Genomic DNA, 17,741 nt, shown 5'->3' with positions numbered 1-17,741 from the left:
ACCCTGATTCTGTTGTGCCATGTGCTGCTGGCGCTTCCAGCATTCATTTTTCCAGTGGCCATTTTTTCCACAGTAATGACATTGTCCAGTTCTTATGGGGCCCCGGGGCTGAGATTGCTGTTGTGAAGAATTGGGTCGGCCAGAAAAATGGAATAAAGTTTCGGCCTCTAGGTGGCGGTGGTGCACTAGTTGGGCGCCATTTAGGGTTTTGTTTTGTCTGAAGGTCTGCTATCTGCATAGCCATGAGGGTTGTTTTTAAGTCCTTTTTCTTTACCTGGTCAGCTTGCAAGTTTTCCCAAAACTGTGTGGCTGCCCCCTGAATATGAAGGATCGTGCTGTCTCTCCAGCCTACAACATTGTTTTTAATCCTGTCTCTGATTTCAGGGAGGAAATTGTCCACTACAATTGAGACGACAATGGAACGATTACCCTCTGTTTCTGGGTTGACTTGGGAAAATTTTCGAAAGACAGACAGGACGCGTTCGACATAAGAGACAGGAGGTTCATCTGGGTTTTGCTTAATAGATTGTACTTTTGACCAGTCATGCCGCACTGGGACAACTTCAGCGATAGCATTAAGGAGTCCCTCCAAATCATTGTTCAAAGTATTTTGTCCATTATCATCAGTGGCGGGGCCGGGGAGAGGATCTTCTGGCCATCGAGCACCCACATGATGTGGGGGTGCCAACCGAGCCTGCCGAGTTAAAGCTGCATAATCATGTGGGGGCAGGTTACCTCTTAAAAGCCAGTCAATGAGTGGGGTTGTAAATGTTAATAAGCCTCCGCAATTCCTCACGGAATCCTTGGGGGTCCTCCCGGAAAGGAGGCCAAATGTTCTTAAAGTTTAAAATGTCAGCAGCAGTCCATGGGATGTGGATTTGCTGTGAAGTCCCCCCTGTAGCCCCTGGAAACATTCTAAGGGGAGCCAGAAGGGTTATCTTTGAGTTCTCCTCCTCAAGGTTACTCAAATCTGATGGTGACCCTTTGGGGTTTTTGAATAAAGTGGGGAAATAGGGTCGTTCAAAGGGAACTTGACGTGGGGTCCCACCCCGGGTACGATTGTTTACAATTGTAATGAAGTTGGTATCAACGTGAATCTGGGTTGGCTCCCAGTCATCTTTGAGCAATTCAGGGTTAAAGTTATCAATCAATTCTTGGAGAGTATGCTTCGAAAGGGGCTTAATAGGTGCAAAATTCATACCAGTAGGATCTGAATCGGGTAAGGGAAAAAATGCCTTCTCTTTTGCTGGGTGTTGGTCTGAATTCTGTCCTTTTAGGCTAGACAGTGGCTGAGTTGGGTGTGATGAGGAAGCCTGACCTTGAGGTGGGTGATATGTGGGTGGTGGCGGTAGCCTTCCTGTCCACAAATCTAAAGGGTCTTCTTGTGGGTCAGGGACTGGGACTGGGACTGGGGCAGCCTTATCCCTAGTCAATTGGGAATATAAGTGTGTTGTTGCTACAGGAAGTGGGGGTGCAGATGGCACATCTAGGGAATCCTGTTGTTTCTTTAGAGTAGCCAATTGTTGCTGCAGCTTTTCAATAGAATCTTTTTGGCTAGCCATAATGCTCTGATTCTTTTTTTTTTTTTTTTTTACTGCCACATCCTCCCAGAGGCACCAATATTCCATCTGGTTAGGATGTTTTTCCTCGAGGAAAACTCTAAGATAAGCAAGCTTAGTTAAATCAAAACTACCCTCCAGTGGCCATGTATTCTGGGAATTCCCCTGAGTATAGCCATTCCAAATGCTCATTAATTCCTTAAGTCTCCTTAGTTTCAAACCTGCCGGCAATTTACCTAGCTGACTGTAAATTCTTATCATCTGAGACAAGGGAGTCCCAGGCTGTGAGAAACCTTTCCCCTCAGTCAGAGACAGACTTGAGGGAGCAATCCCACCCATGTTAGCACTGTCCTATCCAAGAACAGCACAGGAGCCCAACAGTACTACCCTCTCCAAGGATTGCGTGGGAGTCCACACAAACTGTCAGGTTCACTCACACTCCTTATGTGCCGGGGGAAACCGCCCTTGCTTTCAGTAGCTGTTCAGTGACACTGACAGCACTGGTGCGGCTGCGGTCCCCCTCCGGACTTCACTCACTCAAAACCATGAGCTTGGACTCGCCACCAATCAGTCAGCAACAACAACAACAAAATCCAACCCCTATTTGGCTATACCCAGTGTTTTCGTTTTAAATTTCCCTAAAGCCTCTTAACAAAAAAAAAATTTTAAGTAAAAGATGACTCTTACCGCCAGCCGGTCCAGCTGGTAACGAGAACAGGGAGGCGGACTGGGGGATTTTAAATGGATCCCTTACCCTTCAGATGCGCGCTGTAGTCCGTTCCCCGTCGTCAGCCTTTCCAACTGGAGTTCCAAGCCATCCCACTGCTGACACCAAATTGAGGGGGAAATCTCGCTCCCCTGGGGTACAGAGCCCCCAGAATGGTCCGAGGCCGGAGGTCAAATCAAATCAGTGAGGCAGGAGAGAAATCTAGAAGGGAAAACTTTATTATGCATGCATGCAGGCTGGCAGCTGTAGCAGTCAGCCCTGAGTTACAGGTTTTTTGATCCTTTATACAGAATGCTTAGACAGTACAGTTGTGGATTGTTATTCTTTAACATATCAAAGTCTCAGCAGAAGTACTCTGAGACTTCTGTTCACCCCAGGAGTGCTAGAAGTAAGTTTTACAAAACAAAGGCACATGAGAATGTGGAGTGAGTGGTCTTACAAGGCAAACTGTGACAAAGATAAGAGTATACATGATAATTTGTGACAGACTAGGAGTCTCCATGAAGTTGAGAGAGGCATTTGTAAGGGTCTTTGATTAGAGTTAATTTGATTTCACTCTGATACAGGGAGAGAGGTCTGGAAAACGTTTAACCCTTACAGCAGTTTTCTTTTAGAGAGTTTTGATTTCCTCCAGTGTCCCCCCTTAGACACAATTGGAGTTATTTGATTTTCCCCACACAGCCCCTGTCCACAGAGGGTCCGAGCTCCCTGCGGACAGGGGCTGCTTCATGGCAGCTTCTCCTGCCCCTGCTCCACACACAGCTGCCTTTGATAAAGGCAGCAGCATGTGGGGAGGTGGATCCAATGCTCATGGGGAGGCGGCTTAAAGCTGGCTCCCACAGGCATCAGCTCCTGCTTCCCTCTGCCCTTGCTGCCTCTGAAACAGAGCCAGCAAGAGTGGGAATGCAAATAGTCAACAAGATTAACCGATACACCCAGGATTATCAGTTAATTGTGTAGTTATCTACATGTTAACATCTCTCCTCAGGACTGCCTGGAGCATGGTGTATGCGCCACCCCCCAGCTCTTAGTACTGCTTGGAGTGCATGGCCTGGTGGTGTGGGTCACTGGTAGCGATTTAAAGGGTCCAGGGCTCCAGCTGCTCCTTCCACTGCTACTGCGGTAGTGTCAGCAGCTGAATGAAGCTCCAGGCCCCTTTTCAATCATCTGGCCCTGGGCAATTTCCACGTTTGCACCCCCCCCCCCCCCGGCCATCGGCTGGATCCTCTGTGGACAGAGGCTGCTGACACCCCACACTGTTGCCTCTGTGCCAGAGGCAGCAGCACTGGGTGGGTGGCAGGCAGTTGGACATGAGCAACACGTCTCGAAGAACAACAGTTCTGGGGTAAGTAACTGGGTTTTTTTCATCCAGCATCAGATAAGCTAGCAAATCTTTAAAGACAGCTAAAAGGGCATTACAGAAAGACTACTCTGTTGCAAATATTCTGTCTTTCCATAGGTTTGTGCCAAGGTATATCACTCAGACACCTCCAAGAGAGGTTGTTTCTGAAGTCAGTTATGTATTGCGCTTAGGCAAGATTTAGTGCACGCAAAGTTGGAAGGAAAACAGCAAAGAATCCAGGAATGTTCACGTTGTCAGGAAAGTATTGGAGCAAGTGACATAGAAGGGAAGAGAAGGAGGAAATAAGATGTGGGTTCACAAACCAGAAATGGTGCTGCAACTGAAGCTGATTTCCAATTATTATGTGAAAAAAAAAAATGACCATGAGCTTTTCTGTGCAGAGCAAGTAAATTAAAATGTTGTGTAGAAGATGTACCTCAAAGTGAAGGTGAGGAACTGGAAGGGATGTCAGATAGGTGCGTTCTGTCATAACTGACATGTGGTCCTCTCAAAAATAAACTTAATTTAATAACTAATAGTCTGCCTCTGTTTTTACCATGCTTTCATTTTCTCTGTAGTGAACCTGTGTATCACACTGTCAGTTTGTAAAGCAGAAGATGTGCTGTTCTCTGAAGTTATCTTAGTCCTGTCTTTGTTTTTCTTAGGGTTCTTAATTGACAATAAAAAGGCCTTTCAAACTCTCTGTGAGAGAGAGAGATCTAAGGAAGGAAGCAGCCTGGACTTGCTACCATAGACTTCACAAAATGCTGTGGTGGAGGGAATGAGCAACCTCTTAGCTCCCATGATTAATCACTGCAAATAGCACTGCTGCACCTGATCAGACTGGGGACTTGTCCTTCATCACTGGCACATCTTCCCTCTCACAATATTGATTCTATGTTGTACATGAACTGTAGTGACCTGCAAGAACAGCAGCACATTTATTTCCTATGTTAAAATCATATGTTCTATGACAGACAGAGGTGTTCAATATTTCAATATGCTCCATGATCAGAAACGCCAGCAGTTAAAATCCGATGACATTTCTCTTTCATGCCAATACTGAACCTCAGCTTTTTTTTTCCTCCCAGGAATATTCACAATGATCCCTTCAGCAACAGCGACCCCTTCCAGCGAGGCGCTTTTCCCCAGCCTGTCTTGTCAGGAGTTCTGGAGGTCACAGGTTTCAGGCTATTCCGGATCTGTGTCTCGCCACATCAGTCATCGTGCCAACAACTTTAAAAGACACCCAAAGAGGAGAAAACATATCCGCCCATCTCCTCCTCCACCCCCAAATACACCATGCCCTATTGATCTGCTTGACTTAGGGGATCTCCACCCTCAGAGATCTTTCCTAGAACTGCTGTTTAATGGGTGTATTCTCTTTGGGATTGAGTTCAGCTATGCCATGGAAACGGCCTATGTGACTCCTGTGCTGCTTCAGATGGGGCTGCCAGATCAGTTGTATGGCATGGTGTGGTTTATCAGTCCAATACTAGGTAATTTTACTCTCTTGCATTTCCATTGCACAAGCGATGAGTTTGTCACAGAGTTCTTTCTCTTCTTTGCTGTTAAATTTACTATACAGTGTTGATACCTGAGGTGTGGAAGCTGGGACCACTATCCATAATTTTAGAGAACAAAATGGAGAATATACCTCACTGGCCCTGTCTGAGGTGGGCAAGATGTGACCAGAGATCTCTCAGGGTATGTCTACACTACCCCGCTAGTTCGAACTAGCGGGGTAATGTATGCATACCGAACTTGCTAATGAAGCCCGGGATTTGAATTTCCCGGGCTTCATTAGCATAAAGCCGGCTCTGCCATTTTTAAAAGCCGGCTAGTGCGAACCCCGTGCCGCGCGGCTACACACGGCACGGGCTAGATAGTTGGAACTAGGTAGTTATTCCGAACTATCTGTACGCCTCGTGGAACGAGGTCAGACCAACGGCCCGTCCAGCCCGATATCCTGTCTGCCGACAGTGGCCAGTGCCAGGTGCCCCAGAGGGAATGAATAGAACAAGTGATCCTCACATGATCCATCCCCCGTCGCCCGTTCCCAGCTTCTAACAAACAGAGGCTAGGCCCACCATTCCTGCCCATATTGGCTAATAGCCATTGATGGCCCTATCCTACAGAAAAGAACTAGATAAATGCATGAGCCTTGTTATAGTCATGGATGTCACAACATCTGAAAAGGAGTTCCACATGCCTGCACTGTGTGAGGAAATACTTCTTTCTGTTTTTAAACCTTCTACCTATTACTTTCATTTGGTAACCCCCTAGTTCCTGTGTTATGGGAAGGAGGACATAGCTCTTCTTTATTCTTTTTTTTCCATATCAGTCATGATTTTATAGACCTCTATCATATCCTCCCTTTGTCCTTTCTTTTTCAAGCTGGCAGGGTCTCCAAAAGGAGAATATGGAGACTAACTCTATCTGGGCCTGTCAACAAGCTGGGTGGAAAGGTGGGGGGTAGCTTTGCGTTCAAGAAGGCATCCCAGAGATGAATACATTTACTTCTCAGCCCGGAGTTAGGGTTTCTGTTGAGGTTGTGACCCGTTTCTCTGCACAGACATGGGCTGGAAGGCGTATATCCCACAAGGTGAGTAACATCCTTTTCTCTTCTTCTGAAATCAGTTTTGAAAGTACAAAGAGAAGAAATAGTTCCTGTCCTCAGACAGTGGTACCTAGCCCCAAACCATCCAGGCAGCATTTGGAGTCACACATTGATTTCCTGCTGCAACCCAGGCTATCCTCCTATGTAGGGCTGTGAAGCTGTTCATACGGAACAGAGCACTGCACCTTATGGGATAAAATAATTGCCAGTTCATTTGACACTGTTTGTCAAACTCCACTGTTACTTTGAATTGGGTTGGTTTGCATTGGGTCAGGCTGGTGCCAGCTGAGCGTCACATGACGTGCTGTAGTTCACAGCTTCCACTCCAGGAAAGACAAAGAAGTCAATAGTGCTAAAGTCAAGATTTTAAAAGGCATTAAGGTCATGCTGCACTCAGCATTACAACGCTTTAATGGTGAAGAACCTAGATCCCATTTCCAAGGTGATGTAGGCACTTAGGAGCCAACATTTCAAGAGCTTACATCCCTTTTGAAAATAAAATGTAGGTTCCTAAACGCAGGCGGCATAGCAATATGCAGCACAGCGCTGCCTAATTCTTTCAAACATAAATGGCTGCTTTTGATCGAGGTCATATTCTGCCTTAGTGATGCATTTCCTGCCCTTTCAACTTCCCATTATGAAGTATCAGCATGGTAATAGAAAAGTCCATTATTTGTGGGTCATTTTTGTTTCAGGGTTCCTGCTGCAACCTTTGCTGGGGGCCTGGAGTGACAGATGCACATCACGATTCGGCAGGAGACGGCCCTTCATTCTGGTCCTGGCAATAGGTGTGGTTTTTAAAAAATAAAAGCAAAAAAACTTTGCATCTCAAAAAATGTAAGAGGCAATGAAAACCTCTTCCCTCCCCCGCCCCGGCAGTGTTCTCTGTGACCGGCCTTGTTCTCCTCTCCCCAAAACCTTCACTAGGGCAGCCCCCTGCTCCTCCTCCTCCTCCTCCGCTACTCAGGACTGAGTACCTCTGCTAGTGAACAAAGTGTAGATTGGGCTTCAAGGTCTGGACTTCTCATTCGAGTGCAATACTTGCCATGCGGCTCTGGAAGAGACTCTGGCCTTCTCAACACCACTTTCCTCTTTGGCATAAGAGAGGTGCTGTGGGTGTTAGCTGCTGAGTCTTTGAAAATGAAGTGTGTGCAGCGCTCTGGGGGCTGCATTCGACATGCAGTCCCATTTGCTGAACTCCGCTCTCTGTCCTCAGAAGCAGAAGGGGCTTTGGGTAGAGGCCTTTTGTCCGTATGTCCTTTCCTAGAGTGGAAGCCCCCACCGGAGGTGACCAGAGAGGTTCTTTGCTCTGGAGGACAATTAGGAGGCTCTCTGCAGTTTGCTGGAGCAGACAGATCCAGAGAGGCAGAAGCAGTGTTCCTTCTGATTTCTTATGTCCATGTGTGGAATGAATTTTGTCATGTGCACCAATATGGAAATGACATGCGACACATTTGGGAGCTGCCTTGGCGAGTGAGGAGACGCTCTCCTCTGGGCCCTGCAGGGAGCTGCCCTGGCCAGGGGAAAGGCACACTCTTTTGGCCCCAGTTGGGAGTTGATGTGGCTGCGGGAGGAGCCTCTTTCCTGAGGTGTGGCAGCTCTGTACAGGGCAGCCCTGAGCCCTCTGTGCTACTTCTAGGGAACCCTGGCAGGGGCTTTCTAATTTGCCACTGGCTGGATCTCCCTGCTGCTTGCAGTGGCAGGCAGAAAGGGAAGCAGAGGCAGTTAATGCTTCCTTCCTTCTTGTATCTTCAGCACTTGCAGGGGATGGTGTCCCCAAAGAGTGGTGGGTTTGTACTCAGGCCAGCTAAGCCAGGCTGTGACTGCATGTGCTTTGTGCTGCATTATGATTTATAACAGCGATGGCCTGGTGAGAGCAAATGGGAGCATGTGTATGTGATGTGGGAATTGCCCGTAGCTTGTAGTGCTCACATTAGTCTCCCAAGGCTCTGTCCTTCTGCCTAGGCAACTAGACAGGTTGGTACGGAAGTGTCCTGTCTGCGTGAAGGATTGTCAGCAGAAAGGCAATCTCTAAAGAAATACACAAACAACTCTGGAAAGTGCTCATTCAATTGTGTGATTGGCTCTAAGAACAGCAAATAATTCAGTTAGTTTGGACTTTGGCAGGAAACGAAATCCAAAAATCATTCTAGAACGCACACAGCACCCCTGGCCTGCAGTGATCTGCCTGGGCCTGATGCTGTGTGTGGAATAACTATCGAAAAGCAAGGACAGATGGAGCTTTCATAATTTGTTCCTCATGGTTGATGTAATTTGGCTCCTAGGAGCACTGCTGGGGCTCTCCCTCATGCTGAATGGAAGGGACATCGGCAGCGCCTTGGCTGACACAGTGACTAACCACAAATGGGGGATCGTTCTCACAATCTGTGGGGTTGTCCTAATGGACTTCAGTGCTGATTCAGCAGACAATCCCAGTCATGCCTACATGATGGATGTGTGTAGCCCAGTTGATCAAGACAGGGGACTCAACATCCATGCTTTGTTAGCAGGTATGTGCTTTTATTTATTCTTGCATGACATTTAGCTATGAGCTGACAAGTTCGAATATAGTAGGGGTGGGGAACCTTTTTAGGATGGGGGGGCCACTGACCCACACACACATCAGCTGGGGGCTGCAGGAAGGTGATGGCAGGGGGTGGGGCTGGAGTGCCAGTGTAGGCTCCCCAATGCTCGGGGAGGACCTAAGCCTCGGGAGTCAGATCCAGGCAACCAAGGGGCCGCATTTGGCTCCTGGGCCTTAGGTTCCCCACATCTGCAATATAGAATAGCATGCCATGAATATAGAATAGGTCATTGAACTTTAATGATACATACAACTTTGGGTTGGAGAACTGTCTTTTCCGCTGCTAGAAGCATAACTCGGCAGATAACTTGAGTAATTTAAAAAATAAACAGTGTATAAAGTATAGTAAGTTTGTGATATGTTGTCCTCCATCAGTTTAGGTTTAGTCTCAAAGAATTTCACAACAAATATAGAACGCTCTTGAGCAGCTTTTCATGACACCCTCCAAAGAGATGTAATAGCAATAATATTCACAGAGAGGGAGATGAGCATACTGTATTCAGGAGAACATACCATTTTTATTGGAGGCGGCAAATCCTGTTGGGTGCCCTAAACCTGCTGACTCTTATTTTCATTGTTAGCTCTCGAACTCTGCAGCCTGGTTTTCCTCTGTCACCAGATGTGTGTGATGAAAGAAAAGACATGGGCCTAAGGCTGTCACCACATGAATGGAGCCTGTATAATTTATATAGTTTTAAACAGTGTTGCCACTTCAGATGTGTAGCCAGCTCGTTATTCAGTACAGTACGGGGAAGAGATTCCTATTGAGTAAGAAGAATCAATTTTAACTTCTCCACTTTTCAGAGGAGAAATACACTCTAATACTCAAGCTACTCCAAGGCAGGTAAACACCATTGTTGTCATTTTATTGATGTGGACTCTGACACACGCAAAGGTTAAGTAACTTGTCTTAAAATGAGCTGGCAAATCTGGGTGGCTTTCACAGCTGGCTTTCAGTTCTTTGTAGCAGTTACTTGTTCAGCATTAATTCCCTTCCCCTCTCTCCCTCACATTAATGTTCTTTTGATGCAAGATGTAGTGATTAGTTTGGAACTGGGAATTTAGCTTAGATCTCATGATGCAAATGGAACTGTGACACATTGCCTTTTTCTTTAGGGATTGGCTGGGAAAGATAATCTTGATCTGTTTTTCCCACCAGGTCTTGGAGGTGGCTTTGGTTATGTGGTTGGAGGAATAAATTGGGATAAAACCAGTTTTGGAAGAGTTGTGGGAGGGCAGCTCCGTGTCATCTATGTCTTCACAGCAATCATATTGACTGTTACTACTGTCTTGACACTAATTAGCATTCCAGAAAGACCGCTGCAGTCTTTTAGCAAGAAGAAAAAAGTGATGAAGAGCCCAAGTCTTCCTCTTCCTCCTTCTCCACCTCTTTTGTTCGAGGAAGGTGTAAATGAAAACCTCAGTTCACGTAGCTCAGAACATTTATATGCAAGTTTTACAAGCCCAATTTCTCCTCTCAGCCCGCTCACACCAAAATATGGCAGTTTTATCAGTAGAGACAACTCCTTGACAGGAATTAATGACTTTGCATCATCATTTGGGACCTCGAATATTGACAGTGTGCTCATAGATTGCTTCACAGGAGGGTATGATGGCTATTTAGCAATCCCAGCTAGCTTGCCCAGACAGGTGGTCAGTGTTAGCTTTCCCAGGGCGCCAGATGGCTTTTACAGCCAAGAAAATGGAATTTTGGACCAAGGGGAGAATTCTGTAAATCCAGGGCCAGATGGAGATGCACTAAGGGTAGGTTCACTGGATGCAATAAAGCCACAATCAATAGGGATTCTGAAAAGGCCTCAGACCTTGGCCATCCCAGATGTAACAGGATATTGTCCAGAAAGTAGCAGAAGAAGGAACGTAACTTTCAGCCAACAGGTAAGGCCAGAAAATATTTCCAGAAACAATGGCATGACTGTGTAATCTGAACATTCATTTAGTCTCTTTAGTTTCACCTTTTTATTTTAAAATTCTTAAATCTATACTTTATCACAACCACTGACTTGTTTTGTTTATCTATACACACCTGTGATTAAGGGCTTTTTGTAACAGCTTGTTTATGGGAATACCATATATAAACTCATATAATGAGTCTATTAATAAAGAGGGAGAGGATTCGAGGAACAAAAATGAATAAGAGATTGCAGGAAACTATTGATGAGGACTCTCTGCCAAGGAATAATGTAGGCCTCTTCCTGCTGCTCGGGCAATATAATAACACAAGCTGAAGAAGCACCTTTTCTGCATCAGCATTTCTGAGCTTAATGAAATAACCGAAGGGACGGTGAAAATCACACAGTCAGTACTAGAGCCTATATCTTCCCCTCCTTCCATAAAATTTCAGGGTGAGGATGCAGGGGAAGGGAGATTTCCAGCTCCCAGGAAAAGGCTATGACACTTCAGGAAGAGAAGCAGAGGTATAATTTCTCAATGGCTTAAATGACTGCTTCTTGGAGCAGCTGGTACAGGAACCCACAAGGGGAGAGGCAATTCTTGATTTAGTCCTGAGTGGAGCGCAGGATCAGGTCCAGGATATAACCGTTACAGGACCGCTTGGGAATAGTGACCATAATATAATAACATTCAACATTCCTGTGGTGGGAAGAACACCTCAGCAGTCCAGCACCCTGGCATTTAATTTCAGAAAGGGGAATTACACAAAAATGAGGAGGTTAGTTAAACAGAAATTAAAAGGCACAGTGACTAGAGCCAAATCCCTGCAAGCTGCATGGAAACTTTTTAAAGACACTATAATAGAGGCCCAACTTAAATGTATATCCCAAATTAAAAAAACATAGCAAGAGACCTAAAAAAGAGTCACCGTGGCTTAACCACCATGTAAAAGAAGCAGTGAGGGACAAAAAGGTATCTTTTAAGAAGTAGAAGTCCAATCCTAGTGAGATAAATAGAAAGGAACATAAACACTGTCAAATCAAGTGTAAACATGTAATAAGAAAAGCAAAAAAAGATTTTGAACAGCTAGCCAAAAACTCAAAAAGAAATAATAAAATGTTTTTTAAGTATATTAGAAGCAGAAAGCCTGCTAAAAAACCTGTGGGTCCCCTAGATGATCGAGCTATAAAAGGAGCAATCAAGGACGATAAAGCCATTGCGGGGAAACTAAATGATTTCTTTGCTTCAGTCTTCACGGCTGAGGACATTGGGGAGATTCCCGAATCTGCACCGTTCTTTGTGGGTGATGAATCTGAGGAACTGTTCCAGATTGAGGTGTCATGAGCGGAGGTTTTGGAACAAATAGAAAAACTTAATGTTAACAAATCTCCGGGACCGGATGGCATTCATCCAAGGGTTCTAAAGAACTCAAATGGGAAATTGCTGAGCTATTATCTGTGGTTTCTAACCTATCCTTTAAATCGGCTTCCGTACCTAATGACTGGAAGGTAGCCAACATGACACCAATATTTAAAAAGGGCTCTAGAGGCGATCCTGGCAATTACAGACCGGTAAATCTAACTTCAGTACCGGGCAAATTAGTCGAAACAATAGTGAAGAATAAAATTGTGAAGCATGTAGAAGAACATAATTTGTTGGACAAAAGTCAACATGGTTTCTGTAAAGGGAAATCATGTCTTACTAATCTATTAGGATATGTCTACACTACCCCGCTAGTTCGAACTAGCGGGGTAATGTATGCATACCGAACTTGCTAATGAAGCCCGGGATTTGAATTTCCCGGGCTTCATTAGCATAAAGCCGGCTCCGCCATTTTTAAAAGCCGGCTAGTGCTAACCCCGTGCCCGTGTTCCACGAGGCGTACAGATAGTTCGGAATAACTACGTAGTTCGAACTATCTAGCCCGTGCCGCGCGGCTACGCGCGGCACGGGGTTCGCACTAGCCGGCTTTTAAAAATGGCGGAGCCGGCTTTATGCTAATGAAGCCCGGGAAATTCAAATCCCGGGCTTCATTAGCAAGTTCGGTATGCATACATTACCCCGCTAGTTCGAACTAGCGGGGTAGTGTAGACATACTCTCAGAGTTCTTTGAAGGGGTTAACAAACATGCGGACAAGGGGGATCCAGTAGATATAGTATACTTAGATTTTCAGAAAGCCTTTGACAAGGTCCCTCACCAAAGGCTCTTGTGTAAATTACATGGCCATGGAATAAGAGGGAAGGTCCTTTCTTGGATTGAGAACTGGTTAAAAGACAGGAAACAAAGGGTAGGAATAAATGATAAATTTTCAGTTTGGAGAGGGGTAACTAGTGGTGTGCCCCAAGGGTCAGTCCTGGGACCAATCCTTTTCAACTTATTCATAAATGATCTGGAGAAAGGGGTAAGCAGTGAGGTGGTAAAGTTTGCAGATGATACCAAACTGTTTAGGACAGTCAAGACAGAAGCAGACTGTGAGGGACTCCAAGAAGATCTCACCAAACTGAGTGATTGGGCAACAAAATGGCAAATGAAATTTAATGTGGATAAGTGTAAAGTAATGCACATCAGGAAAAATAACCCCAACTATACGTACAGTATGATAAGGGCCATTTGGCTACGACAAATCAGGAGAGAGATCTTGGAGTTATCGTGGACAGTTCTCTGAAAACTTCCACACAGTGTGCAGCGGCGGTCAAAAAAGGCAAATAGGATGCTAGGAATTATTAGGAAAGGGATAGAAAATAAGACCCAGAATATCTTACTGCCCCTGTATAAAACTATGGCACGCCCACATCTTGAATACTGTGTACAGATGTGATCTCCTCACCTCAAAAAAGATATTTTGGCCTTGGAAAGGGTTCGGAAAGGGGAAACTAAAATGATTAGGGGTTTGGAACGGGTCCCATATGAGGAGAGGTTAAAGCGACTGGGACTTTTCAGTTTAGGAAAGAGGAGACTGAGGGGGGATATGATAAAGGTCTATAAAATCATGAGTGGTGTGGAAAGGGCCAATAAATAAAAGTTATTTATTAGTTCCCTAAATAGAAGAACTAGAGGACACCAAATGAAATTAATGGGGAGGTTTAAAACTAATAAAAGAAAGTTCTTCTTCACACAGCGTGTAGTCAACCTGTGGAACTCCTTGCCAGAGGAGGCTGTGAAGGCTAGGACTATAATAGAGTTTAAAGAGAAGCTGGATAATTTCATGGAGGTTAGGTCCATAAAAGGCTATTAGCCAGGGGATAAAATGGTGTCCTTGGCCTCTGTTTGTCAGAGGCTGGAGAGGGATGGCAGGAGACAAATCGCTTGATCATTGTCTTCAGTCCACCCTCTCTGGGGCACCTAGTGCTGGCCACTGTCGGTAGACAGGCTACTGGGCTAGATGGACCTTTGGTCTGACCCAGTACGGCCGTTCTTATGTTCTTATGCTATGGAGCTTGTTCCCAAACCTAGTGATTTCCCAGGAATCTACAGGAGGCCTAGGACCTTTGTGTGCTAGCACATAACAGGAGCAGAAATTAGGCAAACTGACCTGTTAGGTATGTTTTGTTGCTCTTTTGACCTTGTTATACATTTTGTGTTTTGAAACGTATAACAGATTTTTTTTGCCATCGTATCTCTATTTTAAAGCTTGTGGACAGGCATTTTGCATAGGGAACACATTCAGCAGCCCTTTGTACACATGAGCCAACTCAAGACAGCCTGATGATAGCAGATGCAACATCCATAGAAATCTTTTAGCCAATTTCAGGAGTAACAGGAATGGAGGTGTAAATTACATGCTTGGTTTAAATTGTTCTAAAAAGGTGCAGGTGGGAATAAGTATTTTGCCATGCACCAACCAGACAGTAGCTGTGCAAAATGAGTAACTTACCAGCATAAGTACAATTCTGCCTTCCCTGATTTCATTGGGCCAGGATTTCATCCCATATGTGTAGGGAACAAGAGGAAAAGCAACTAACATGAGCTTGTAAATTAAAGGAGGCCCTTTTGTCTGCACCACCGCGGTACTCTTGAGGCCAAACACAGTCCCGTTTGAGTATAGCTCCTATTAACTTCAATGGGATTCATGTGTACTTTTTTCAGTACTAAATTTGGTTTCCAAAGAACTCCAGAAGAGTGTAAGATGCTTGTTTCCAATCCACTGGAAGCCAGCACGGTGCATAGAACACTATTTGCAATTAAAAAAAACGATTAACTGAATTTTTAAAAAAGATTAAATGGTTAACTGATTCAATTGCTTGCATCTCCACTGAAACTAGGCTCTTATCTTTATGCTCTACATTTATTTTTTTCTGGCTCTACTCTCAATGACCACAAAGAAATGTAATATGACAGGGCTTTGTCTGTAGATGTGTGTTTTCTGATTTGGAGTTTTTATGGTACAGGTTGCTAATATCTTGCTGAATGGTGTGAAATATGAGAGTGAGCTGAATGGTTCAGGTGAAATGTCGGAGCAACCACTTTCCATGAAACTTCTTTGTTCAACCATCTGCCACATGCCCAAGATGCTACGTAATCTCTGCATCAACCACTTCCTAGGTAAACAGCATCGTGCTTTTCTCACCATGAAAGTAATTGGGTTTCCCTTCAGAAGAAAATGGTTTCAGAATCAGTTTAGATTAATATTTTAAAGTGTTTGATCTGTTGTGATCATCTCTTGCTGAGGTCTACTAACAGGGACCTAATTTTCTCTAAACTTAGTATTGTTGCATTCCAAACGCCAGAAAGTCTCTTTCATTTCTTTTACAGCAAGATTTATTTCTGTAAGAAATGAGGAATAAATATTTATTTTTAGCAAAAAACTAATTCCTTCTTCACATTGGCACTAAAGAAACCTGCCTCTGATTAGGCTGAGAATATGTCCTGGGACACAGAAGAAGCTGAAATAGAAGCAAGATTTATAAACGCAAAATTCTGCCATTAAAATAATTTTTACAATTCAGCCTCCTCTGACATTCTCCTCTGCTATTGGACTTATTATTGAATGAATGTTTATCTGCTATGAGGCCTCTCGGGACATTTCTAAATGAAACTTACTGCACAGCAAAAAAGGTGTAAGTCTTCAGCACTCCAGTGTGGCATCAACTAACTGTCTGTTCCCTAGCGAATGCTTCCGGGGGACTTTGTGCAGACAGAGTGCAGTAGGCTGGAGTTCTGCGGGTTTTTGACCCAACATGCCATACGATGTGTGTTCATTCTGACATATTGTAAGGATAATGATTGATGCCACGGACACTTTCATGGGAGGCAACACAGGGTTCAACTCTCTTCCTACTTCTGTTGCATGTGTGGTGTCTGTGAGGTTCCTAAGAAAGACAGGTAGACATGGGTGGTGGTGTTTCCTGTACTCTGCTGGCAAGCCCCTTTATACATCTCCCATCTATTAATACAGTGGCCACATGGGTCAGGTTAAGTCTACAAAAGACTGATTTAATATTAATAAATTGGCAGAAGGAACCAGATGAACTGCTGCATTAGCATCCTTGAGTGAGGGGCAGTGTTCTAACTTTTTCATCCATGTGCAGACTAAATTTTGTCATGTGCACCAAGGCATATGTGGATATGCACCGTCAATAGAAACACATGCTGCTGGCTGTGGGCACTCTGCTAATCATCTGGGCAGCATTTGAATCTCTCCTGCATGGCTGCCCAAGCACTCAGCTTACAGGACAGACTGGTGAGGGTGTACAGCCTCTCAGGTGCTGAATCCTGCTGTGAGGGCAGGGGACTGAACTTGATGATCTCTCAAGGTCCCTTCTAGTTCTAGTGTTCTAGGATTTGCAATATGGATTTTAATTGAACCAGAGGATACTGCTAGAGTCCCAGGTAGCTGCCCTAACTAAAAGTACTTTTCCCATCTGATTTTTTGAAAGATCAGTGCAGCCATCTCTCAGACCGTGCCAGACATATCCATACCTTCAGCAGCTCAGGCCTAGACCACAATGAGGTGCTCTGTGTGAAGTTACAGCTTGAATCTCCCCAGGAACTGAAACTAGTACAGAATTCTGTAGCCCATGTGTAATGTCTCTTGCTCAGAACAGTGTTCTGACCAATGTAGTCTGCCTGTGGGGATTCCAGATGGTGTTCAAAAGGTAGGTTTTGACTTTTAAAATGCTGGCTGACTTTGATGCAGGTTGCAGTATAGCAGAGAGAGAGAGAAAGTGTCTCCGGTCACTCCCATGATCAAGGAAGCTGGAGTGTACTATAGAATATTACACCATTTCTTTCCTGCTGTGAATTCTAAAATATGACAGCACCCAGAGCTTGTGGTGAGAGCTTGAAGATACTGTTTACATTTAAATGGATAAATCTTTCTTTTTCTAGGTTGGCTCTCGTTTGAAGGAATGCTGCTGTTCTACACAGACTTCATGGGAGAAGTAGTGTTTCAAGGCAACCCTAAAGCCCCTCACAACTCTGATGAATATCAAAAATACAATGCTGGGGTCACCATGGGATGCTGGGGAATGTGTATCTATGCATTCAGTGCTGCATTCTATTCAGGTACTAAGCTGAGCTCTCTTCCATGCTGCTGAGAGAAGAATGAACTGCCTCTAAAAAGCTGCTTCTGCAGCAGATAATGTTGTTTGCGGCTTGGCATTGATAGTGCGATTTAGTGTGCTGCTTTAGAGGGTTTTCTGCCCTAAAATCTCTTTATGAGCAGTTCTTGTCTGTTTATATACTACAGTAATTCCTGGCTTAACACGTGGCCACTTAACATGTTTTTGCGATAGCATGATTTTTTGGGGGGAACATTTTTTGAACACCACAACTGTCCCCGCAATAACGTGATTTCCCCAACCGGCCGGCCGGTCGCCAGCAGCTGCACGGGGCTTCCACTGCCTCCCTAGAAAGCAGCAGAGGTTTGCCGCACCATTGCCCGGCGACCCCCACTGCCCGGATGCCTCGCTCCCTCTCTTCCGCCCCCTGCTTGCAGCCGGTGGCTGGGTTTCCTCAGCTGCACAGGACTTCCCCTGCCTCCTTTCCCTACTTCCCC

The 17,741-nt window shown here is 45.0% G+C and overlaps 1 protein-coding gene across 5 annotated transcripts in view; it reads left to right on the top strand.

Moving 5' to 3' along the window:
* Nucleotides 1-17,741, top strand: part of SLC45A1 (solute carrier family 45 member 1) — a 319,990-nt gene that overhangs the window by 286,027 nt on the left and 16,222 nt on the right. For 4 of the 5 annotated variants that reach the window (XM_075906383.2, XM_075906380.2, XM_075906382.2 and 1 more), the window contains 6 exons: nucleotides 4,720-5,127; nucleotides 6,944-7,036; nucleotides 8,534-8,758; nucleotides 9,992-10,728; nucleotides 15,133-15,286; nucleotides 17,072-17,248. In XM_075906383.2, coding sequence (XP_075762498.1) covers nucleotides 4,731-5,127; nucleotides 6,944-7,036; nucleotides 8,534-8,758; nucleotides 9,992-10,728; nucleotides 15,133-15,286; nucleotides 17,072-17,248 — 1,783 coding nt within the window. In that variant the 5' untranslated portion in view covers nucleotides 4,720-4,730. Of the gene's footprint in view, nucleotides 1-4,719; nucleotides 5,128-6,943; nucleotides 7,037-8,533; nucleotides 8,759-9,991; nucleotides 10,729-15,132; nucleotides 15,287-17,071; nucleotides 17,249-17,741 lie in introns of those variants that run through there. The other variant, XR_012897286.2, reaches the window with a different exon arrangement.

Source organism: Pelodiscus sinensis, chromosome 24 (genome assembly GCF_052426305.1).
Source record: "Pelodiscus sinensis isolate ZL-2025 chromosome 24, ASM5242630v1, whole genome shotgun sequence".
Taxonomy (NCBI): Eukaryota; Metazoa; Chordata; order Testudines; family Trionychidae; genus Pelodiscus; species Pelodiscus sinensis.
Note: the sequence above shows the minus strand (reverse complement) of the source record. Positions and strands in the feature narration are given on the sequence as shown.